The sequence below is a fragment of the Lathamus discolor genome, chromosome 3, assembly GCF_037157495.1.
Source record: "Lathamus discolor isolate bLatDis1 chromosome 3, bLatDis1.hap1, whole genome shotgun sequence".
NCBI classification, from domain to species: domain Eukaryota; kingdom Metazoa; phylum Chordata; class Aves; order Psittaciformes; family Psittacidae; genus Lathamus; species Lathamus discolor.
Window position 1 is genome coordinate 142,400,321 of NC_088886.1, and position 26,099 is coordinate 142,426,419.

General features: G+C 42.6%; 1 protein-coding gene across 17 annotated transcripts in view; it reads left to right on the forward strand.

Annotated features, from left to right (window-relative positions):
- The window catches only part of TCF7L2 (transcription factor 7 like 2), a 180,064-nt gene extending 155,136 nt beyond the window's left edge, over positions 1-24,928 (forward strand). For 2 of the 17 annotated variants that reach the window (XM_065672268.1, XM_065672265.1), the window contains exons 7-14: positions 2,231-2,317; positions 8,401-8,541; positions 9,386-9,545; positions 10,266-10,373; positions 15,051-15,099; positions 15,649-15,699; positions 16,900-16,972; positions 22,505-24,928. In XM_065672268.1, the coding sequence (XP_065528340.1) occupies positions 2,231-2,317; positions 8,401-8,541; positions 9,386-9,545; positions 10,266-10,373; positions 15,051-15,099; positions 15,649-15,699; positions 16,900-16,972; positions 22,505-22,937 (1,102 nt within the window). In that variant the 3' untranslated portion in view covers positions 22,938-24,928. Of the gene's footprint in view, positions 1-2,230; positions 2,318-8,400; positions 8,542-9,385; positions 9,546-10,265; positions 10,374-15,050; positions 15,100-15,648; positions 15,700-16,899; positions 16,973-17,539; positions 17,613-22,504 lie in introns of all 17 variants that reach the window. The other 15 variants (XM_065672270.1, XM_065672269.1, XM_065672280.1 and 12 more) reach the window with 12 other exon arrangements.
- Positions 24,929-26,099: the final 1,171 nt, after the last annotated feature.

A 26,099-nucleotide genomic window follows, 5' to 3' on the forward strand; every position in this document is an offset into this window, starting at 1 on the left:
GAGACGTGGCATCTGAGGAATGGAATTTTCTTGCAAACAAGAAAGAGGAATTAAGTTTACTTTAAAACTGGCTAAGAAAAGAGCTGTGGAAAGTTAGTTTGGGGTTTTGTTTTCTTTTCAGCTCCTCGTATCCCACTTGCAAAGCCTTCTTGGGTATGAGGTTCCCTCCAGTAATTGAGTCCTTATTTTCCTTACTTCCTTAAGTTGCCATCTCAACAATGGGTTTCTAATGCACTTTAGCACTGCCTAGGCCTTTTGTACAGTATATTTGATTTAAATACTTATAAAACACATTTGTATTGCATTATAAATCAAGACTATTACATTATTTTTCTCACATAACAGGCCTCATCAGTTTTGGGGAGATCGTATTTCTTCAGAAATGAATTGCCCTGAGCTAGAAATAGTTTGTTCCTGTTCGAGGTTGTTTGGCCAGCTGTGCTAAAATTCCTGTTTCTCCTCTACAAGGAAGTGGAGTTCACACTGTGTAAGAGAGCAGGGCAGAGCAGGGGCTCCCCACACACCCTCACATCTCGGGCAAGGAGAAGGACTGGCATCAGAGGCTTTGGGGGCCTTTCTTAAGGCACAGATGTGTGGATACAGGAGAGCTGGAGCTCAGACCTTGGCCACAGCAGCCCACTTCTGGCCACTTTGCAGGCTGCCCTTCCTCACATAGGGTAGTTTTGCAACTAGCTTGGGTAGAGGCTCTTCCACCCTGAGAGTGAAGCATGTCCATCTGCAGAAGGCTGTTTCTCCAGAATAGGACAGCATGAGCAGAAGAAAAAGACCCATAGTGTTGCTTCCTGAAATCTTAAAATCCTCCTCATTTGTGGTGATTTACTGTTTACATAAGACACCCTGAACGCTTGTAGAATGTATGCCAGCTCCTTTTCTTCTTCTTTCTTGCTTGCAGGGCCTAGCTGCAGTACAGGCATCTCGTGTTCCTCTGGTGAAACTGCTTAGCTCAGGTTTGCACAGTAGCAGGCTCAGCGTTTAAAAGAAACATACCCAGCTAGTGCCAGAAGTCAGTGATATTAAAGACATGGGAGTGCAGGGAAGAAATTCCTTGTTGTTGACCTGTGTCTCATTGCTCACCTCTGTCTTAGAGCCTTACATATTTAAGTGTGAAGACACAGGTTTGTCCTCCTCGAGCCTCATGTCAGGGCTGGCAGACCACATGAATGTTGCTCATGTGTGGCCAGTTTCGCCAGGCAAGTGCTAGTGGCCACCTCTGTCACAGGAAGACTGTCATCACCACTGATTTATAACAAGTCACCACCCATGGTGTGCTTGTCTACCCACAGCTCTTACAGCTTCTCCAGGTAGTTTTTGTTGAGAGGTGATACCATCACATTTGCTTTTGCTGAATGAATGTAGCATGGCCAACTTTGCAGAAGTAATCCAAGGCTTTCATTTTGCCACTTGTGCTGCACCATCAACTTCCCAACCCATCTATCCTGAACTGGCCTGCATGTCTCCTGCATAGGAGCCCCCCAGAAAGCACCCTGCCCAGTCAGATGATATATTTGAAGGACAGATGAAAAGAACTAGCCAGCACAGACAAACCTCAATCAGAAAAAGTTGTGTGTCTTTCATGAGGATGCTGTTTTGCATGTTGCTGTATTTTTTAATTATTGTAATGAGGTGTGATTGTCTATTGGTTACCCACAATACTTCTTGGGGACTCTCCCCCGGTAACTCTTGTCAACACTTGTTAATCTGACAAAAGGCTACAAATTAAGCTCTGTTAATTTAATGTTTTCTCACCGAGATCTAAATACCGAAAGAGGCCCAAAGCGCAACTGAAGTCCTTTGATTCACTGTACTTTATTTTGGTATAAATTTACATTCATTATTGTTTTCCTTTGGATGTGTAGCCCTCAATTAGTGTGATGGCTCCATTAAAGCAAGCGAGACTTCGCCTTTAATTATTACAACAAAACACCTAGTTTCAGCTTGGGGAGAGGGTCTCTATTGACATAAGCAGAGGTTATAAAATTTAATTAGCCATTCCTATCAGATTTATGGCATTCAAATTGTTCTGTGTTTCTTTCCTTTGATCCTTGCTGTACAATCCCCAAGATTTTTGTTCTGATCAAATGAGAATAAAGCTTACTGTGCACAGAGAAGTTTTTTGTTGTGTGCCTGGGTTTTTTGGGTTTTTTTTTTTATTTAAAAAAACCCCACCTTTTCTTCTTTCTCTCATTCTCTTTCCCTCCTTTTTTGCCAGGCAAGGTCAGCCAGTGTACCCAATCACGACAGGGGGTTTCCGCCACCCTTACCCAACAGCTCTGACCGTCAATGCTTCCATGTCAAGGTGAGTTCAAATACAGAGGTCCTGAATCAAGAGCAAATGTAACTCCTCCTGCCGCCCTCTCTAGAGGAGGGCATTTCATCTAGGAAGCGTGTTTCTGAAAGCACTTCAGTTATACTGTCATCCTTAGTTCTTTGGTGGGGTGGAGCAGAAGAGGATGAGGGGTACCTTCCTGTTAGAGGAGGAGAGGGTGTCCTAATGCTGTCATTGGGCTTTAACAGCTTGTTTTTGAGGGAGAGGTGGAGGGGTGGAAGCTGTCTTTAAAGCCAAACCAAGTGAAAAAGCAGGGTGAATGAGATGTTGACAAAGCAGGAGGAGAAGTTGTGATACCTTTTGCTTTGTCAGTGGCTATCACCCAGAGCCACGCTGTGTGTGCAAGAGAGGAGTCTCTGGAGGCAGGAGGGCTGCTCTTCAAGCAGAGTTGGGAGGAAGGTTATTGCGCTATGTTTTCCCCCTGCCAAAGCTCCAAACACTCATAGTCAACATAAAAGGGCCTGCCTGACCCTCTAAAGCTTTAGAAGTATATATTTCTCCCCCTCCCTACCTCCAATTAATTCTATCTAATTTTCCAGGGGCTGCTAGTTTTATTTACAAACTGGTTGGCAGCACTATGTTTAAGTAATCACTAATTGCTCCTAATGATAGTTTTATTTTCTGTTCATCTGATTTTCAGCCTGGTTAATTAAATCGGTGGAATTTTAGACTTTCCTGATGGGCTGAAACAGCTAATCCATTTTGATGATGGCACATAATTAAATTAGCATGCATTACATAGCAAGGTTCCACGTCTCTTCCCTGCTCTGTCCCTTCCTCTCCATCTCTGCAGTTTAATATGTGATGGTTGGTGTATAGAGGATTTAAGGAGGAGAAGATTGGGGGGGGGTGGTTGAAGAGAAACACACCTCATTGAGAAATGGAAACCTGTAACTAGAGCCTGAGAGTGAATGGGGAAGGAAATAGGCTGTTGTGTGCTTTAGATAAGTAAAGTAAAAGCAAAAGGTTAAAATTTTACCGTGTTGTTTCAGCAAATAGAAAGACAACTGGAAAATCAACTTAAAAAAAATTTAATAGACCCAGCATGGGGGAGAAAAAATCCTGGGTTGGGGAGAGAGCTGCAAATTTAAACAATAGTCCCCTCCCTCCACTGAATCTTTTTTAATATCTGTAAAAGACTGGCTGGCGTGGTGTGAGGCAAAGCAGAGCTTGATTTAGTTTAATTATTATTAGAGAGGCTAGTCATTTGAGGGAGGGGGGAGATGTGGGAGGGGGAAAGCTATATTCCCTAGATAGGCTTTATGAAAGGTATCTAGTTAAAAAGAGTACACAGCAAATTAAATACATTATTGTGGTAATGGGACGACAGAAGTAGAGGTCTATTATACTTATGGCAGTTATAGGAAATGTAGGCTCCTTGCCCTGTTCTAGCACAGCCTTTGATATTCATTCCATTCAGCAGCAGGGCCAGGACTTCTCAGAATTAAGTGATGGGTCATTATACTTTAAACACCATGGAGAAGCCTAGATTGGCAATTAAACAGCACTTGCTGACACTCGCTTGTGCCACCCTGTGACCCCCTTTAGATTGAGTTGTTGGAGCTCGGGGCCCTCAGCCTGCTAAATTGGTAGCAGGCACTTCTCCTGACGAGGGCTGGCTCTGAAATCTGCCGGCTTCAAAGGGAGCAAGATCATGTATAAACCATAATGTGGGTGCACCGTGGCTCAAAAAATAAGGCAGGAATAGATGAAATGTTACAAGTGCAAGGGGAAAATGAGAGAATAATGACAAATCTAATGCAACTCAAAGCAGAATTGTTGCACAGAAAAATGCATCCCACTGCTTGTGCATAAAATCAAGGCAGGCAGATGACATCCAGTTAACAGAAACATGTCAACAGTGAAGTAAAGTGAGAGTGAGTAAGAGAGAAGCCCCTGAGACAGCCAGGAACAAAAAATTAGTTGTCCTTAACAAGTTAAGACTCATCATTATATTCTGGCTTGGAGCCATAAAAGGAGACAGTGGTGTATAATGAGCTGCTTAGAATTTTTAGGGTGTTTATTGCAATTCATGGAATACTAGTCTAGAGAAAAAAATACGTGGGGATGTCTCAGGCAAAGGTGAGGGGTGTACATACACACACACAGCCTTTGTTTTTGTCTCTGACATAAGCCCATACGTGCACACATGCTCAGGCGCACACGCAGAGCGATGAATAGATTTAAGATGGTTATCCTTTGTTTCAGCCCAGAAACTTCTCTCCTGGTTTCCCATACATGGGAACACCCTCTGGGCAGACCGTGCTCTGATACATGGCTCGATGCGTGTTTTCTCATGCCTGCCATATCAGCTGGAGCGCCTGAGCTCAGCCATGGAGCAGCCCTTGCCCCCAGTAGCCATTGTAGTTGAGAGATGGGGCTGGCATGCCCAGGGATGCCCATGCTTGCCTGCAGACATGCCCTTCATGGCTGGCCTCCGGGCAACAGCCCTGCAGGGCTCTAGTACAAGCCTTGAGGTTCCCGTGTTGGCTCTGCCCAGACACTGAAGCCAGGGAATCCACATTTTTCCAGAGCATTCCTTTAAAAGCAGTTCCCGTCTTTGCCTGCTTTATGGTATAGACCTTTGGAGCATATAACGCTTCCCAACCCTGAATGTTCCCTAAGCTTAGTAATTACGGTTCATTAGTTAGAGTGTGCTTATGAATAGTTTATAGAAGGTTAATGGGTGACTAATAGTGATTTTCATAAATGGTTTAGACTATTAAGGTAGTGTCTTCAGGTTGTTTTAACCATTTACAACTCTTTTCTCTGCTCATAGCATCGCCACTCACTTTGTATGCATGTGACATGCTTAAAACATCTCTTGATCCTTCATTACCACTCTGTAATATGCCCTTAGTATAGATTGAGACAGGGCTAACTGACTGATGGGCAAACAGTGGACCCACTATGAAAAAACAACTGCTGTGAGAGGAAATCAGGAAATAATTTAGCAGAATTACACCAAACACTGCACAGCAGTTAAGTGGTGGCAGTGGAAAATACCTTCTGTAATTGAAATTTCAGGGGAAATTCACTTTTGCTGAATGTAATTACTGAAGTTGGAGTGTAGCCAGGAACTTAAAAATTAACACTCTTCCCCCACTTGCATTGCTGTGTGAGTGGGTGTCTTGTGGAAATAAGTAGGTATTCAGAGTTTAGGCTGAGCCGTCATCCAGCCTACTGAAGTCCATGGGATTGTGAGAGCAACGTTCTGGAGTTCTGGAGTTCTGGAGTTGGGTTCTGGAGCATGCTTTTAAAGTCCCAAGCATACGAAGGGCTGTGTAAGTCCAGTAGGCAGCCTTGGAGGGAGAGAGATTCAGTGTAAAGGAATGAATGGTTATTGGTAATGAACACACAACTTCCTCGGGGGAACTGCCACCCTGAAAGTAACCACTGAGCTGCAGTTGTCTGTTGATGAAGGCTGCCATGTCTCTGAAATTTAGAGCTTGGAGGGTAAAATCCCAGCCCAGGTGAAGTCAGTGGAGGCTTCTCCATCCTCCAGGCTTTGACACAACGTGTACACGTGGAGGAGGCTTCTCTTCCTCCACTCCCCTTCCTCCCCATCTGCTCACTCTCTAATGTGCAAGTATTTACTTTCTTTCTCCTAGATGGTAATTGGGAAAAAGTTTTTTTTCCCATAGCTAGGGAAGGTCAGAAACTTAGCAGACACCATCTTTTGTCCTCATTAACTCCAGCTGTAATCAGTCTTTTGTGAGCCGTTCTGCAGTGATGAGTCTAATCTTATTCAGGTCCATTCTCACACCCTTCTGTCCTTGTGCTGCCACTGCTCTCAGCTCTTCTTCTTTTCTGGTATATGCCCACTGCCCTTCCCACTGTGTCCTAATGCCAAACAAGAGCAGCTCTTCCTTCCTCCTCTCTGAAGGTTGGCTCTTCATCTCCATCTTCATCCTTCACTATGTCGTCACTGGCTGTCATTTGAGTTTGAACCCTAGACAGCCCCAGCAACTAGTCCTCTCTTGATCGCTGCATCTTGCCAAGGGCAGACAGTCATTTGATAGGATGTGTGTCAGTTTGTTATCATTGTACTTAATGCTACTTTAGGTTTATTTTTGCCTGTGTTTATAAGTTGTTTCTGTTCTAAAAAGCTCTTACTGTCAGTTTTTGCATTGTACTATGGCTGAAGGCCCCATGCACTGTGTGAACAAACTTTCAAGTATGTTCAATCCAGATACATACACACAAAAATAAAGACAAGGAGAACAGAAAGAAACCAATACAAAGGCCCAGTTTATGTCTTGCTGATGGTGAGGCAGTTCTGTGGCAGAAGTGAGACCTCCCTGTAGCCTTCGCCAGTCTTCTGTTCTGACCTAACCACAAATCAGAGCATTTCCCCAAATGTGCATTTCTCTCCCAGCTACTTTTGTCAGAGTGGGGAAGGCATTTTGATAGTCCGCTTGGAGGTATGTGTCTGTGAGTCTTTAACAGATGTAGGAATGGCCATTTTGCCCATTCTTTTTCCTTGCCATCACACCCTCCTCTTTTCCTTCTCTCCATGCCTTTGTTTGTGAGGAGCTGCAGATCTCCACGGTTTGAACAATTTCACATTCTCCCTGTCAGTCCCTGCTCTTGCCACCACTGCCTTCAAAGACAAAATACTTCTGTCTAATGATCCTGAGTACTACCAGCTGATAGACAAAGGTCCTCAGAGCTCATAGTGAACAGTACCTCCTGTTAATGAAAGTCCTTCTGTGTCATCTTGTGAATGTAGGGAATGTCTGGGTAGTTGGGGGGTGGGGTTTAAACTCAGTAATGGAATTTATAAGATGGGGGAGGGAAAATAAATCCCATTATATTTGTGGTACTTGTACACAGTCTAATTGTCCATGGTATATCATTCCATTTAAAATCCTGTTTGATAGAAAAAAATCATTGTATATTGATGATAGAAGACATAGTTCTTTATCTCATTGCATGTTCCATATTATTGGGGTATTTTATTTGTACTAGTGTAGTTCAAAGTCTGGGATGAGAGTGGGGATTTGCAATGATAAAAACCTTGTTGTTTGCCAGATCACTTTAATTTTGGAATTTTGGGGAGTTTATTTCCGAGCCAAAATTTTAGGCTAGATTCCATTCCCTGGAGACCTGTTGACTTCAATGGGTTTTTTTTAAGGAGAAGGCAGTCAGTCGTAGTGTGCTTGCTTTATTCACTGCAAAACCTTTCTGAGACTTAAGAAATAATGATAAGAAGTCAGTGCTGCTTTTGAGAAGTTTGTTTGTTTAAGTTAAAAAGTAAAAAGTCTGAATGATTGTGCCATGGTTTGTTATGGCCCCAACCGAGCAATTAGATTAATGTAGAAGGATTGCACATCCTTCTGAATCCAGTTGCAGGACTGGGGCCTGTCCATGTATGTGACCATAAACCATAGAGCTGACAACATTTTTTCTCCTTAGAAGGGCTGGACTGTAATTTTGCATTAATTTCAACCTTCCTAGGTTACCTAATGGGTCAAACTTGGCTGAATTCCACAATCTTCCCACCTTCTGTTAAAGCAATGTGGCTCACAGATATATTAGACAGAAATAAATATTTTCTTTGGCTCCATCAACAAAACGTAGTTAATGAGGCATCTATAAGGACTGTCAAAAATGCATCTAGATTGTGTTGGCATTAATGTTTTATTTTGCTGTCAATATGCCATAAAAGATGTCATCCCAAATTCACAACATGATTCAGAGCTGTAAAACTTGATTCCATGGTTGCCACAGATGGTTTCTTAGCAAAGAAATGGACTGGTGGATTTTGTGGCAGGTAGCTGCAATTCCACTTTCATCCAAGTTCATCCAGTTGAATTTGCCTTTTGTTAAAGATGTTAAAAAGCATGATGTCTCATGTCAGTAATGATAATGAAGGGGAAGATTGGCTTTAATGACGTTAGAAGAGTCATTATGTTTAATTTATTGCTAATTAATGCTGCCAGCTCTCATATGCTTTGTCTAGCTGTCATGTGCTTGTTATATGCCTTTTTTTTTAATGTGTGTACACATCCCTCCCCATTCATTCATTTTTATTCTGACGATTTACACAGCTTTCTCTCCTCTAGGTTTCCTCCACACATGGTCCCGCCACACCATAGTTTACACACAACTGGAATCCCTCATCCGGCCATAGTCACACCAACAGTCAAACAGGAATCTTCCCAGAGCGACGTCGGCTCACTCCACAGCTCGTAAGTTGTTGCTTCTTATGGCTTGTTTTTAGAACACCCAAAGCATCACTTGTGCATGTGTAGCTTTGAGAAAAGCTTGGATTTGTGGGAATACTTTTGCTCTAAAATAATTTTAAGTTGATTTTTTCTCTTCTGTTCTGATTGATTTGAATATGGTTTAACTGCCAAAACGTGTCAAAATAACGGTTAACAGCCTTTCAGTGACACAGACCAGTAGTTACTAATTTCACCCATTCAGATGAGGAAATGGAGTTTTCTTGATCGAGATTCAAGCTTCTTGACCCGTTTCCCTGTTACTCTGTGCCTGGTTTGAAGCTTTGAGATACCAGATACACAACAGGAGACAATAAATTAGAGCATAAATGGCTTGTTCAAAGCTGTGGAGAGCACTGGTATCAGGCTGAAGTTTGAACTGAGGGAAGTTCTGGTCTACCTCTGCCTGTAGTGCTCCTGGTGCTTGTTGCCTTCTGTTCCGTGGAGGAAGCAGAAAGACAGCATTTGGGCTCCCATTGATGCTGGAATGTAATTGTTTCCTCAGCCGTCATGCTCAATCACCAGCCCTCCCCATGAATCAATCCATTTTCCTGAGTGCCCATGTCCTTCCAAGGTTCTTGTAGGGGCTGAAAAGTTTTTTCGTGGTATTGCATAAACATAAGATGGGCTTTCTTATAATTCTCTTAAAACTGTTTTCATCCAGCAGCCAGGGTGAAGGCTCCAGAGATACTTCTAGTCCTTCTGCTAGGATTTCTGTGGATTAATGCTAGAGATATTGAGGGGATTAATTCTATAAATTCACAAGGTTTCTCACTGTGAGGTTTCTGTCTGTTGTATCTCTACCATTCAGAAAACATCAGGACTCCAAAAAAGAAGAAGAGAAAAAGAAGCCACACATAAAGAAACCTCTTAATGCATTTATGTTGTATATGAAGGAAATGAGAGCAAAAGTTGTAGCAGAATGCACATTGAAAGAGAGCGCAGCCATCAACCAAATCCTCGGTCGAAGGGTAGGTAACAAGGGAAAAGCACAAGCAGGAATCGAAACTCAGTAAGATTCATACATGAATCCCTGTGTTTTCCTGATATTTCAATAATGGATAGGGAAGTTACTAAAAACTTTGGTTTGGGGGGTTTTTGCAGACACTTTATGCTAGTGGGTATCATTCATGGGCAAGAGGGGGAGTTAATAGCAGTGATTTTTCAATGTTATTTCCATGACCTGTAGATGAAAAAATCGCAGGTTTTTATTTCGTCCTAAAACAGTCAGAATATTAAATGGGGAAGGAAAAAGCCTTTGGGTACAGTACCAGTGTCAGCACCTGTGAGAGGCAGAAGAGAAAGAGGGGCTGCCAGTGGGGAAAGGATGGGGAGACCTCCTTTAAGTCCTGTAGGTGAGCTCTGGCTCAGGACAAATGGTTCAGGTTCTGGAGCCTCTTCCCTGCTCTTTGATTTTGTTTGGTTTTCTTAATTCATGTCTGTCACCAGGAGACAAAGGGGCTGAGTGAGTAAAAGATTAGTTGTGACTTAGTTACCTGGATTTATAATCTGGAGGTAGAAATAAAAGATGAATGTCAGCATGTCAGATCATCTGGTTTTATGTCCTCTTTTTCATGGAAATCAACTCTAGCTGTATTTATATAAAAATGATGTGTTCTGCTGTTAACACACTTTAAAAAAAACCCAAACACTTGTGCTTTTTATTTTCTCTTGTTTTTTCTTCACCTCAGTGGCACGCGTTATCCAGAGAAGAACAAGCGAAATACTATGAACTAGCAAGAAAGGAACGACAGCTTCATATGCAGCTGTACCCGGGCTGGTCCGCACGGGATAATTATGTAGGTTCCTATGTAGGTGGAAATTTTTTTAGTAGCAGAGAGTGTAGAAATGTAGGTGTGACCTGCTGAACTGCGACCACACATTGCACACAAGCACTACTTGGAAAGTGTGCCTCGGGATCCCAATCTGGTAACAACAACGAATGCTTCCCTCTGTGATACTAAAACTATTGGGGATAATTCCCAGCCCTCCACTTGGAAAAAGCTTCCTGGATGGGACAAGTAAAAGGTTAGAATTGGGGCAGGACAGTGGAGCTCTGTGAAGAAACTCTTGCCTTCACTTTTACCAGCACCTGGAAATGCTGTTTGGCTTGCTGGTCTTTTTAAATTTCATTTTTGGATGAATCAGAATTCCCCTAGTATGGCTCCTCTCCTTTCCTCCAGAAAAGATGAATAATTAGTGTCTTGTGCTTATCTGTGTGCGAGTATAGTGGAAAGTGGAAGAATGACTTATCCTAGCTTCAGAGAAGGACTGGCAAAACCAAAAGCGTGACTCGTTTGAAAGTCTTACTCTCAAGGGGGGTTAAATGAATTATTCCACGCTCTACTGTTGTATATTTTGGTTTTGTTCTGCTTTTTCATGGCCGTGTTATCTTCCTCCCCCGCCTCCATTTTTTAAGAAATGTTTTGGGGTTTGTGATCCGTTCATAGAGTGGGTTTAAGATTGATTCCCCACACTCCTCCTTTCAGAAAGCCTCTTTTTTATCTAAAAGTGATAGAATTTTCTGCCTCTTAAAAACGTAAGGCCAGTGTCATAACCACTTACTAGTAGTGTATAACCCCTTCTTCCACAAAGAGTAAATTGTGCAGCTGTAGTAAGTGTTTGCAAGCCTGCAATTCTTGACAGATTTGGAAGCTCTGAACCCTCTTTAATAGGCTTATATCAGCATTGTTGTGATTTTCTTAAATAAATAAAAATTGCCTGAAACTGTCAAAATCTTTAATCCCGGAATTCACTCTGCTCCCTACCTTCCAGGCAGACTTCCTTGAAGGTTTGGGGGCCAGCAGCTCTAAGATTGGCGTCAGTTATACATATTGTTTTTGTTGAAATCTGCCTCTTCCATCATCATCATCATCAGTACCTATTTTACTGTAAATATCCCATTTTGTCATGAAGTGCAAAAATGTTGCATATGGCAACATTTACCTTGATGTGAATCTGGGCTTTTACATGTATGGTTAGGAAGAAGCCAGTTCAGAGTGTGCAACAAAGCCTAGAGCAGCAGCTCTGTGCTGTTCCACCGTTACAGAGGTGGAGAATACACTTGCTCACTTATTTAGCGATATGTACTTACAGACATATTTTTAAATCCTTGTGTCCTTTCTTGATCATCTTTTCTTTCCATTGGGCTCTGCCTCCCTCCTTTGTTCACCTTTGCAGGTTTAGCTCCTTAGAGAAGACCTCATTAAGCCCAATGAGGCACTGCTTCTACTTAAACACATTTTCCCTTTCTTTTTAGCGTAGTCTGTCCTGAGACTTACACCACAGGCTTGAGGTAGTTCCTTGACACTGAGCAGTATCGTCTTCTTGGGTGTTCAAAAGGGAGTATAGGCTCAACTGAGTTTTCAGGATTGCTCATTCTGCGCAGTGACTCTGCCACTGACAGATGGGCATGTACAAAGCCTTCAGTGTTTAGGACCTTTTACTTTTGTCCTCACCATGTGAGCGCTGAGAAACTCTTTCTTCTCAAGCTAAAAAGGACAAGATGAGAAAGCTGGCGCTTTCCCAGCGGCTTGATGCTGTACCCCCAAGTGACCTTCAGGGGGAACCTTACTGCCTGAGGATGGCAGGCTACCTTTGCATCACACGGTTGCATCATCCACAGGATTTATTTATGTCTCTTCTCCTGGTCCATTCAGAGCTCTCAGAGCTCCCCTCAGCATTTTGTAGGGTCTTGAGCCCTTCACACATCTAGCAGGGGAGCACCTTTGGACTGCTTGAAGTGGTTAAATTGTTAGGCACATCACATCAGGCTCGAGGATGAGGCCAGCTGTAGCCCAGGTCTTCAGAAACAGGAGCAGTGCATTCCAGAAACACAGCTTTCAGGCTGCTCTTAAATCAGAGAAGAGGATTCAGGGAATCTCTGATGGCTTGGTTGGTGTCACATTTGCTCTTCCTGAGGTCTAATATAAGATGTTAAGTGCTGCACTCAGAAGTATGTCAGGGTCTAGTCACCTTGCCTGGCACTTGCCTAGAAAATCAGTACCAAAGAACTGTTCAGTCCTGTCAAAACCCATGTTGGTTTGGCTCTTTAGGAGGGAGCTGCCAAACAGTTACCCACTGTTTACATCCACATTTATTTGCAGCCTAAGAATTTGTGTAGTACCATGACAGAAAGTGTTACAGACCATCTGCTCTAGTGTGAGAAGGACAATCTGAGCTGTCTTCTGCAGAGCACTTGAAAAACTGCTGCCATAGTTCTCATAGGCCGTGCGTTAATTTAGATAGGTAATCAAATATGTCCTTGTAGCACAGAAATTGAACAAGTAAGCCAGGTGGTTAGGTGATTCTTCTCTGTCTTTCCTTTGCAAAGGGTGTAAAAGAAATTAATGGAACCTCTGTCAATTCTTTGTTAGGAACATTTTCCAGAGCTTGTGTTGAAAAGGAACCAGAAATTTCTGGTCCATGGCTGACATTCCTGTATATCAGCCATTTTTAACAGATTGCTCCCTAAAGGGGTTATCGCACATTAATACCTGGCTTGAAGAGTTTGTAAAGGGCAGGTGACTCCTGGCCTCTCTTCTGGCTGGCCCTTGTGTGAAGAAGTTCTAAGGTCTCAAACTGAAATAGTCCTTAAATTCCCAAATGTACTGCAAAGATTAAGCAAAGATTTGCCACAGATGCAGTCTGTTCATTATACAAGTCGCCTCCTTGAGATTAAATAAAAATCAGGTTTATGGTCCTGAGGCAATTGTCTGGTTTTGGTTATGTTGTTGTAAAGCTGGAAAAAAATCACTGACTTTCAGAGTTACTGTCAATCTAAATCAGTATAGATGGAGCAGAGTCTGAGCCTCTTGTATCTTTGTTATACACGGACTTCAGGATAGCATGGTTTCTGTTTCATTCTTGGGGGGTTCTAGGAGTAGTGCTTGTCTGACTTGTCTGCCTGTCACGTTAGACTGACAGCTGCTGTAGCAATTGGCTCAGGGTGACAACTTTCCATGACAGCAGAAATTACCTCAGAGGTGTTGAAGATGATTTCTCAGCAGCATCCAGGCCATAGGATTAAGCTTTTTCCATCACCAGAAGGCTGTTGCGAGCAAGACTATGCTTATGGCAGCCTGGATAGCAGGGTGGCAGTTTACAACCCCAAGCAAGCAAGGGGGAAACGAGTACAGAAGCCCCATGCCAGAAAGCTGGCTTTTGGGGAGGAAAAATAAACAACAATAAATCAAGAGCCAACAGTCACATTGGATGTGCCAAGCTGAAGCCCATCTTAACCGTTTAGCTGGAAACCAGACCAACCTACTGAGAAAAATGTCCTCCGTGTGGGAGAACCTTTTGGTTTCCCCACAGATAGGTCCAACCCTTCAAAAGCGACGTGAGAGTCCTTCTTCCAAGACATGTTTTTTCCCTCTTGACCACCAGGGACTGCTGGTCTGGTGTCTTTTCGGCAACATCTCGTAGTACTGCATCTTCAAAAGCCAGGATCTCTTGTGCTGCTCTCAGTTGACATTGCTGGCCCAAAAGTTGGTGCTTTTAGCATCTGTGGAGCTGTGAAAATGAAATTACTCTGTCCCCTACACTGGCCTTTTTGTGCTGCTCTGCTAACCCTGTAGCTCAGAGTTTTCTTAGAAAATAGCTTTTCTCTTTTGAGCTACACTCGATACTTTATAACTCTTCTCTGGGAAGACAGTGGTTGGGTTTCCGCTGAAGTCAGGCTCCTGGTTGTCCTCTCCCACACTGCTAGAGGGAAAAGGAGAAAAGGCCTTTCTGCCTCCGGTCAGAGACCCTGACAAACAGCATCATTTTGTGGGGCAGTATTCGTGAAAGGGACACAGTTTAGCAAAATATTGCTGGTTTTCTTTGTTATAGAGGAAAATACGGGAAAGGTCTTAGTTATGTCCGGATTTTTTTCTTGTCCTGGCTTTGCTTGCTGTGTTGTCAGTGCACTCAGAAACCTGCAGGTTAGGATTTGCTCATTACTGTGGCTTCCTCCTCTGCTTTAACAGTTGGGTATGGGTGCTGAGGATCTCCAGGGACTCAATCTGACCTCACTCAGGCACTCTTCCCACTTCAATCTCCCTCTTTTCCCGCTCTCTGCCCTGTTACAACATGACCACGAATGATTCTAGAAACTTCAGATTCAGGAGCATACAAGTATCAAATGCTTTTGTCTTTGTGAAGGTCCTGTCTCAAAAGAAGCATCTTGCAAGTTGTTTTACCCCCTCCCCAGTTGCTTAGGGCTTTGGTGGTTGTTAGGGTTGGGGGGGGCTGAAGCAAGGATGTCCGAAAAGTCAAAGGGTGGGCAGGTAGAGTCATCTGCAGGGCACAGCATCCCCTTAGGGTCTCCCAAGCCTCCCTGCACTGAGGGATAGCCAGCACTGCTCTTCGGTGTGGTGACCTCCCCATGGAGCTTCTCTCACCAGTCACAGCTCCATCACTTGGTGCCGTCTTGCAGTGACACGTGTTTTGGGGGTATTCTAATCCTTCTAATTTGGGTATGTTTCCTGCAGGGAAAGAAGAAGAAGAGGAAAAGGGATAAGCAGCCAGGAGAGACCAATGGTAAGTAAAAATAAGTCTTAAATCTCATGCTTAGTGGAAGTGAGGTAATCCTGGTGTGATGCTCCTAGGTACGGGGGAGGTGGGTACAAGTCTCCTGGCCTCACGGGGAGCTGGTCCCTATGCTAGACAGCCTTTTTTTTTTAATGCACTCTTAATTATTTACACGTTATTGCCCTTCTAAAACTAGTAACCAAAGCCACTGCATGTAAGAGCCTCTTGTGACGTTAGCTGAATTCGTACCTAGTAATTGCAAAGCCTGTAACTGCAGAGCCGTAGTTGTAATGCCTATGCCACCGTTGATAAAGTTGTCCGCTTCTTTTGCACATGTGTGTGCGTGTACGTATGTATGTGTTTGATATTAATTTGGGCTGTACCTGTATGTCCTGATGCATGCCTTACAGTGGTAAATCGCACCCATTTTAAATTAAGGAGGTTTGCCATTCTCTATAGGAAATTAGAAATACTGCATAGGCAATCTCATAGTCAATTTTGAAGAAGCCCTGACTTAGTTTTTTTGAAGCCTTTGTATAATTTGTTCTTTTTTTTCAGAACACAGCGAATGTTTCCTAAATCCTTGCCTTTCACTTCCTCCGATTACAGGTGCTAACGTCATTTTGAGTCATTTAAAATAGTTTATAAACTGCTCTTTTAATTTTTTTTCCTGCCATTATAGATCTTAACATTAAACACATATGACATTAAGAGAAAAGTACCATCCACACGTTTCGATAGTATTTATTATCTATATATCTTGGTATCTATTATATGTTTGATAGTATTTTTTAATTTTGTTTTTTTTTTGTTTTGTAACAATTGCTATTAAAACAGTAATACAGTAAAAATAACGCAAGAGTTGTACTAACTGTGCAAATTGAATATGCAGTATTTCTTTAAAGAGACTGATAAAGAATGGAAGCAAGTCAGTAATGAACCTCCTTAATCTAATGGCATTTTTCATGGCTCCCACTAAGTCTTCTCACATTAGCATGCATATGCATTTTTATTTATTATTATTTTAGTTTTGGATTACTTTTTGTTTTGTTTTCTTTATTTTATTTTCCTTTCTGCTCAAGCCTTTTCATTGCAATTCACCAGCTGTACTAACTCAGCACCTTGCCATGCTTCATGTTTTATTTTCTGGCTGATACTAACCCGCTCATTCCGCAATCTGCTTATTCTTATCCATTCTTTTCAACACAAATTAATCAAAACAAATAAGTTGAATGTTATTCCAAAAGCTGCATTATCCCAGGAGATATAATTTCCTTTTTTTTCTTTTTTTTTCTTTTTTTTTTCTTTTTTTTCTCTTTATTTTGTATCTGAGTTGAAGAAAAAAGCATGTTCAGGATCTAACTTCCATACTCAGCTTCTTTTCTTCCTTTTTTCCCCCCCTCTCAAAAAAAAAAAAAGAGAATAAAAAAAAAACCCAACCCAAAGAAATCTTGCCTGAAATATCCTGCTAGACCAGCCACGATGACTTTCCTCTAGCTGCTCTTTTAAAAGGGAAGGAAACAGTCCTTTATAAAGGGATACTGCAGCTTTAATTGCAACAGCTAATCTCAAGAGTTGAATAAAAATGTGATTATCACTTTTTTTAACTTTTAAATCAAGTCAATATTTTGCAATTAATAACGAGGACATTGATTTTTATTCCCTTTTTTATTTTTATTTTTCCTTATTTTTATCTTTCTCTTTTTTCTCCCCTTTTCTCTCCTCCTCTCTCTCTCTCTCTCCCCCCCTCTCCCCTTTTCTTTTTTTCCTCTCTTTCCTTCTCTGCTCGCTTTTCTTGAACTCATTCAGACCTGAGCGCTCCTAAGAAATGCCGAGCGCGCTTTGGCCTTGATCAACAGAATAACTGGTGCGGCCCCTGCAGGTGTGTATAGTTTTCCCAGACTCGCTATGGCTGATTTGCAGCTGGTTTATTTGGTACTTTCCCCTTTTTTTTCCTGCCTTGTTGCTTTGTAGCTCTGTGTTGTGATCTAGAAGACACAAGGGAGTGGGACACTGCCATGAGTTATCATCTCTGAAAGGGTTTTGCTTCTTTTTTTGTCGTTGTTGGTTGTTTTATTTGCCTTCCTCTTTGCTGCTGCTAGCCAAAAACCCACTGTAAAACAGCATCAGCCTTAAGTCCATATGATCTGTGGCTCAACCACACTCCTGCCCTCCAAGCCTCCACCCGAGGACAGTCGCTCCCAAAGCCCTTGATCACACGGTATTGAGTGTGGTGCCGGCACCAGACTGTGTCGGAGATCTTTGGTTTTGTTTTCTTTTGGCTCATTGTGAAAGTCCTGTTTTCTTTCCTGCCCTTGGTACGAGGGGAGATTACCAAATAAAACTGAGGTGATTGCAAGCTGAACGTAGCTGTAGCTAAGATGACGCAGACCAAATGAGCTCTATCCACCATTGTGTTGTATTTTTTGTGTTTACCTTATGCTAACAGATGCAAATACTCCAAAGAAGTGTCGGGCATTGTTCGGGCTTGACCGACAGAGTTTATGGTGCAAACCATGCAGGTATAATACTACCCACTAGGCCTTTGGGGAAATAAAAGCAATCTGTCCTCTTAGTGCATTTGTGTGATTTTATTTTTTTAATCTTTTTTCCCCACTCCCCACCTTTCTCTTTCCCACAGCATCAATTGCTAATAATCTTTGATCTTTGGAATTCCTTGCTAATTTAATGCCATTTTCTCTCTTTACCAATAACCTCTCCCTGGTGGTAGAACTGGGAACAAGAAAACTTGAAGTCCTTAAAGCTGGCAGGTTTTTTTGGCTTTTCAATTTTTTTTTTTTTTCCAGATTGTCAGCAAAATGAATGCTTAGCTGGACATCTGTGTTTTGTCTTTCATTTGGGTCTATGTCTGCTGGCTCCAAAGGCTTTTTAATAAGGTTCTGGGATCTGCAGCACTAGTATTTTTTCTCATGATTAGAGACGTAAAAGCCAGTGTTTACAGCTTATATTATACTAATCTTTTTGGTTTTGTTAAATGCAAAATTTAATAGCTACCTGTAGGCTTCTGTGCCTCAGTAAGATTTACGTAGATACCATTTTTTTAAATGATCTGATGTCCTTTTTTTTTCCGATTCCAAAAATCCATTTTTTCCTAAACTTTATCCCAAGAAGTGAGCTGTAAACGCCTGAGCTCTAAATGAACCTAATTGCAACTTTAGTAGGACAGTTTCCAGCATTAAAAGGAGATGAAATACATCAGAGCCCAAATTCCGACAGCCCATGTTCTACTGGAGTTTAATTCCATGTATAATTCAGTATGTACTTCTTTCTTGGTGGAGGGATACCGAGTAGTTCTTTTCTCATTCCTTTTTCCTTATATGATCGCATTTGGTTAAATTTGTTGTTTCTTTGTTCTGATACAAGCAGTCTTTGAATTTGGAATATTATGATGGTAGGTATTTCAACCCAAACCACACTCTGTGTGTAGTGATTCCTCTCCCACATTTTCCCCTCTTACTCATGCCAGTCCCGTGTGCTCCATCTCATTTAGAATGTAGATCAGACGTCCATCATATTTTGTGTATGCACGCAGTCTTGTTTGTGCTTAGTGTCGAGGAGAACACGGACCAAGGGTGGTGTTTGTATGTCAAAATATAAGGCACCAGACATGTCTTCAACAGATTGTATACTGTCCCATTAGAGGCATGCTAGTACTGGATGTTGGTGTCATAGGCATCAGTACCAGGATGTATGTTAAACAAGTTTTGAAAGCAGCAGTTTCTTAAAGCTTAAAGGAAGAAGGGTTCAGTCCAGAAGAGCTGGGTAGCCACTTCCCTGTGTCAAGAGGCTCAAGTCTCATGCTAGCCAAAGTTTCACATCCTGTGTGTAGTTGGGCTTTATTCTGTGGTTAGTTCACTACACACTATCAGCAGATATTTGTGTAGTCTAGAGATAGAGCATTTGAAGCATGTCAGGCTCTATATGCCAAGTACAGAACTGGGGTCACATCATGTTTGTGTTGCTTTATCTTTTCCTAGCTGCTTAAGTAAACAGCATACTTTTAAACTACATTTTATCAGCAAGGGGACTTTTCCTTAGTCTGTATAATGCTTAGGTTACATGTGAAGCTTAAGTCCTCTCTTAACTTTCACCAGATTTGGTCAGAAATCTTTGCAGCACATCAGAGATTACTTCAGTGTTGCAGCTGATAGCTTTATGCTTACTGATATAGTCAGCTGCTTTTCTTTTTGTTCTTAAATGCATGTAAACATTTTATCACTAGGTATTAAGAGCATTTCTCTCCTAGTTCTGGTCCTAACCATTATAATTTTTCATTTGCTAGCACGGTAGCATTTAGTAGCCCATCTTAGGCAGGTGCTAAAGATGTACAGTTTGCTGATACAGTAGAAACTGAGACATCTTTGCTCACAGCAACCAGATACACCATTGTCATCCTCCGCGGCTTTCACTCATGGCAATTGCAGTGTTACGGGTTTCCTGATGCTCTCCTGGGGCTAGTTTCAAGGGCAGCATCAGTGGGGTCGGGTCTGTTGCTCTTTGCTAGGCTGAGGTAGCAGTTGATGCTTTCAGAGCAATGCACAAGTGAATAATCCTCACTAGTGCTTGAGGGGGATATGCAGGGTTTTTTATTCCCACTATCAGGAGAGCAAAATTGAGGCACAAGTAGTTCCTGGGATGTTTACTTATTCCCCTTTGCCAGAGCTACATGGTGGTGTTCACTTCTGGTAAAATTTGGCTTTCAGGGTCTGGGATTTTACCTCTGCCTTCTGTCCCACCTAACCCTTGCACGCATATTACCAGAAATAACACATGGTGGGAATGGCACAGGCTGGGGAAACGTCCCCCTCCTTGAGCCATCCTGATATAAGCAAATGGCTTTCCAGATTAAAAGTGGCCACACTACTAAAGAGTTTAATATTCCACAGAAGCAGAGGAAGCAATTTGCTTGCTTAATCTCGGTCAAAGGAAAACTACTTCAGGTAGCAGACCAATGGGTTTAGTTTTAGAAAGGTTGTTCTAGCTCTGCAGTCGGAAAGTCAGGTAGATGAGGTTTAAGCCTGCTTTGCCGTGGGAGCTCTTCCTTTCAGGCCACAGAATTTTAAATAGTATTTAAAAAAATACCTATTTTGAATTTTTGGCAAACTGGATTCAAGCTGCCTCCAGTGAAGTGATTGCAACTGCCTTGTAGGTAGAGAGCAATCCAGTTGAATGGCTTCTGGACCACCATCAGTGAGGCAGGCAAAGAGTGGGTCTCTGCTTGCAAACTATTCTAATGTGGGTTTGGGGTGGGAGCACTGCAGTGAGAACCCACCTTTCCACGCAGGTATTATGGGTAAGCTTTGTGAAGCATCACTGCTCTGCTTTGCCACTGGAGCTGTTCAGACATGACATGTGGCCCTGGTAGCTTTGCACAGCTGAATCTAGGACGTGGGGGAAAAGAGCAGCTGAACTGTCTTTAGCCAAGAGTCAGAGGCTTCCCATTATTTGTCAATGGTAGAAGAATTAACAGGTTCTGTTTTGAGCCCACCAAATTAATTTTTTCTGTCTTTTAACGTTGCTCTACTAAAGCATGGTTTACAGCCCTCACTCGCTGTCTTCTATCTTCCTTCCTTTCTTTCATCTTAACATTTAAGTTGCATGGTTGTCTTTTAGTTTTTGGCATGTATTGATCTGCAGGCTAACGTGGTTAAAACTCTAATAGCCCTAACCCCTTACCTTGCCATCTGGAACGTAGAGCAGAGCCTGAGTCTCTGGAGAAAGGGATGTCGCAGCACTGGTCCCTCACTGAAGGTGATAAAAAGATGGGGTGCCAGGGTTGCTGTTCTCTTCCTGGCTATGGGAGATGATATCTTTTAACTCCAGGATCAAGCTGGTTAGATCTCCCTTGCAGTCAAGAAGCATCTATCCCTACTGCCTAGGCAACAGAACTTGGTTTAACCCAAGTCAAATGAAGTTACCCTGCATAGGGGAGAACATTAACAACCAGCAGTGGATCTGGGGCACCTATGCGAGTGGGCAATGTCACCCAGCGACATTCAGCTATTGTGCTATGCTTGGGCACTTCCTTGGATGAAGCTGCTGAGCCTAGGGCAAGGTATCCACTGGAGGGGAAGAGCAGCCTACTCCTTCACATTGGTGGCTTTGTGCAGCTTACCTGAGCATCCAAATTTTTTGTGGCAGAGCTGCTCTAGACAGACTTTGTGATACACACTGGGCTGTGTGACAGCGGTTCAGCACTTCCCCTGGGAGGTGTGCTTGTGAATAGGAGGGCTGGAGAGCCATCATTATTAGGGTCAAGGTGGCCACTGAACATCGTTCTGCCAGATGCTGTGGTTGTTTGCCTCATTATTTCTGTCCTGCTGCTAGAATTGTCTTGCATATACTTGGCAAGAGAGATGGTGTGAAACTGTCATCTGTTTTCATTGCTCCTTTACATTATTAAGTGGACAGAGGGAGGAGAAAAGTTCTCTGTCGGGTCACTTAGTGATTTGAAGATGAGCGGCTCTTGTGAGACTCTCATATTCCCTGGTGTGAAGTAAGCTCCATGTTGCTCCTTGCCTTTGTACCTGTTGTGCTCTTCACCTACTGAAACTGGGTCCCACTCTGGAGTCACATGGATGGCCTCTCAGAGGAAAATCCCCAAAATGCAGGCGAGCAGCTTCCTAAATCTACCACTCTCCCTTAAAACAAAAAGTAAAACTGAGTCGATTTAAAGCCACAACCTGCAGGCCATACAACCAGTTATTCTTGTTATTTTGGATCATACTCTGTTTATCCTGTCCTTTTCCTGGATTTTTTTTTCCTTCTGTTTGCTTTGTTCGTTCGTTTTGTTTTTATTTCCCCTCTCTCTTGTTCTCCCTATTATATATCCCTCCTGTCTGACACTTTTGGATTTGGTGTGGTTCTTAACAGAGAACAGTAAGCAGTAGTTTGCAGCCGTCCTTGCCTCCCAAGGGCAGCGCATCGTAGGAGACAACAGATGACCCAGGTGTAGAGATAGCCCTGTTGAGTTGGACAGCGTTATGGGACACCTTGAGATGCCATCAACTATCCAGAGCTTTGATTTTATAAGGACTAAATTACTATCTTTTTTTCCTGGAGGACAGTGCAGTTTGTAGATTAGCACAGTGGGCTCCAAAACCATCTTACCTGCTTTTCTGATGATTAAAATAACTAAGGAGATGAGGCGGCCTGAAGAGGAGGGGGACCAAGAGACAATTGGTGAATCCTTTCCAAATCCGTTAGCCGAGGGGGGGTTTCCGAGTGGGCTCAGTGCTGAGGACACCCCACCAGACCCCCAGGACGGCGCGTGGGGCCGGGGTGCCGCCTGCGCAGAGCCCAGAGTAGCTGATGGACAGCTCTTTGCGCTAGATAACTGTCTCCATCGGCATCTCTGCCCTTTATTCACAGAGAACTCTCTCCCTGTTTCTAGGAGAAAAAAAAAGTGCGTTCGCTACATACAAGGTGAAGGCAGCTGCGTCAGCCCACCCTCTTCAGATGGAAGCTTACTAGACTCTCCTCCGTCCTCCCCTGCCATGCTCGCCTCCCCCTCCAGAGACTCGAAACCACAGACTGAACAAACTCAACCCCTCTCGCTCTCATTGAAGCCCGACCCGCTGGCGCACTTGGTCATGATGCCGCCGCCATCCTCGCTCGTCCTCACCGAGAGCGCTGCGAGCAAGCCCGGCGCCCTGCCTGCTGCCAGCTGCCCCAACGGGGCCCTGGACCACCCGCCGGCCGCCCTCCCGCCGGCCGCCGCTGCCGCATCCCTAGCACAGCCCTCAACGTCCTCCTTGCATTCCCACAGCTCGCTGGCAGGGACACAGCCCCAGCCGCTCTCCCTCGTAACCAAGTCCTTAGAATAGCTTTAGCCTCGTTAGCCCTTTTGCTTTCCTTTTTTTTTTTTTTTTGGGGGGGGGGGAGGGGATTGAATTCTGTTGGGATTTGGGATTTCTTTTTTCCTTTATTCTGCTTTTTTTTCTCCTCCTTCTCCTCCTCGTCGTCGTCCGCTGTTCGTCGTCGTCTCTTGGTTTCGTTTTTAATTCGTGCCATGTGGCTACATTAGTTGATGTTTTATCGAGTTCATTGGTCAATATTTGACCCATTCTTATTTCGATTTCTCCTTTTTAAATATGTAGATGAGAAAAGCCTCATGATTCTGCCAAAATTTTTATCAACAGCTGTTTAAAGTCTTTGTAGCGTTTAAAAAATATATATATATACATAATTGTTATGTAGTTCCAATAGCTTAGTTTTAAAGACTGATTTTAAAAATGACAAAAAGAGAAAAAAAAAAGAAAAAGAAGCAATTTTGAAGCAGCCCTTGCCGGAGGCATTGGTTCTTTATTATTTGTATTAAATACGAGCTTGCGAACCAATCATTTTACATCTGGTTTTTAAACCTTTAAGGGCACAACGAATGCGGTGCCGCTACTACTTCTTTTTTTTTTTCATTGTTCTCCTTCCTCGTGTGAAACAAGCCTTTATTGTGATGTTACTTGTTCTTGTTTAAATGTACAGAAACAAAGGGTTAAAGAAAAAAAAAACGTGTTAATATACCTTGTTCCATGGTGTTGTTCTTTTTGGGGGAGGGAACGCTACTCAACACTTAAAAGTATCACAACGCTATTGGACCAGTAGTATTTATTGCTTTAGAAATTGCTTGTTGTATCTGTATGTTGTCCCTTTTTAAATGGGTTTGGTTTTTTTTTTTCCCTCTTCGATTTTTCTTGAAACATTGTATAAAGGTTTTTTGTTCCGTTTTGTTTTTGCCCTTAGTGTAAGCATCTTATATATAACAACTCATTTGTACAAGGTTTTTAAGTTTATATATAAATGTGTATATATATATTTTTTCTGGGATTTTTTGGGGGGGTTTTTTGGGGTTTTTTTTTTTTGATTCCTTTTTTGGGGATTTTTTTTTTTCCTCTATGAAACACAATTGCCACCAAACGGACATTTCGCAGACGCGTTTCGCTCAAGGATCAATAGTCTAAAAGAAAATCAATAAAGAATTGCTTTAAAAGCCATCGACACACACACAAAAAAGACTTGAAGATTTAGCAAGGGAATCTTTAGCAACCGCTGTTTGAGAAATAGCAAGGTCCAAGTGTCTCCCGTTCAGAACTGCAGCTGAATCCCCTGCAACATTAGGACTGTAGGCTGTGTGCAAAATTTTTCTGTGCCAAAATTCTCAGTGACTTTCAACTTTTCTCCCAAACAACCTTATATTATTAATTTCCTTTTCATTTTTCTTTTTGTTTTTTTTTTTTTTTAATGCTGTAATTTTTTTGTTCATCCTGTTTTGCTGTGATGTTACATAGGTAGATATGTATGTAGTTTTAATGTCACCTATAACAGACGTGTTTGGTAGCAGATTGTCCGGAAAGCATTTAAAATGAAGAGGTATAAACCCTTAAGGGCCAAAATTCTGTATATTAGATTATTCATAAAAGGAAAATCAGACTGCCACTTTTATGTACACTTACTACATACAGGTAGGTAGCAAACTTAAAAAAATCCTAGGCATGTTGATGTTGCAAAAGAAAAAAACGCTGTATAAAGCTGAAAAATTGTTCATCTGTTCATTCAGTGCCATTGTAGTTGACATGAAGCGATTGTAAAACTGTCTCAGATTTTTCTCTGGTTTATTAAGATGCTAACTATAACATTTTTTGTGAATACTTTGAATGTTTCCTAACAGTTGTGATGTTACTGTTCCGTTTTATGCTCTTATTCCGATTTTCATTTTTAATGGTTTGGAAGCCATTTTTTGTAATGAATAAATGTTCATGCTGTACAGTATCTGTAGCATGCAGTTCTGGATTAATAAAAGCAACTTAGTATGTGCAGAGAATGACTTGTCAACTCATTTATGCGTTGACTGCTCTTTACTCTGGCCAATAAGATTTACAGCCCAAGCAGAAAACTTCCTTGAAAAGCAGTGGTGAAGATCATGGCAAATTGCAGCCAGCTGTCGTTGTGAGAAATCCTGTTTCCTTCGGGTTCCCATGCTGCCAGCCTCCTGAATTCGTTTTGCACCAGCCCTCTCCCTGCTCAGCAAGCTTTTGCGTGAGTAGCAGTGGTTGAAAACCCATTTTATTGAAAGCAAATGGCACGTGATTTGGCAACAGACAAGTAGCACATGAGCTAAAGCAATGTCGTCCCTCTGTGTGAAGTGATCCTGACTGGGGGATGGAGACCAGGGCTGATGACACCTTTGATTTTAGAACATTTTTGTTCAACCCAGTGATCCCACAACACAGGGCTGATGCTGAGGTCACACAGGAGAGCTTAGGTAGCCCTGATTAGTCAGAGTCCTCATGCTGGCCTTTGGGTGTATCTTCTGTATAGATCTGAGTCCACTTATGCATATACTTATTTATGTATTTTTAATGCAATGAGCCCTTGCAGCACAGCCTGCTCTTGACGCTGAGCATCCGGAATCCACCCAATGCCTGCAGATGCTGCAGGATGAGAATGAACATGCAAGATTAAGTGGTTGATTTGTTTGGGTTCTTTAGGGATTTAATCTTCATTATTTCTAGGAATCTCGCACAAGTGGATGTCGCCTTAGCTGCAGTCATCTTGGAAAGTCTTGGCCATAGTAGTTTCCACAATGGCACTTGAGGGCAATCAAATCTGCAGTTCTTGGAGCTGGCTTGTTCTCTGACATTGTGCCACTTCTCAGGTGGGTAATGCACTTCTCTCCAGCTGATCTTGATGGACTCTGCAGGAAGGGTAAGTATATTTCCTCATACAGGAAAACAGGTGAAGTGATTCTCTGCAGAGACCTGGGAATGGGGCCATTTTGGGAAGCACAGCCCCAGTGGCCAAGACTGTGATGTCCTTCACTGTGGGCTCTAATAAAACCAAGGCTGGCTGCAAAGCAGTCGTCTGTTGGTGGCAGAGGGAATTTGCTTTGTAGAGGTGCTGGGACGTACCGGGTGAAGTATTCAATAATGGTTAAACAGAGTATGTAGTACTTCAAATTGCTGTCACTTTGTTCAATGACTAGTTGACAAGCT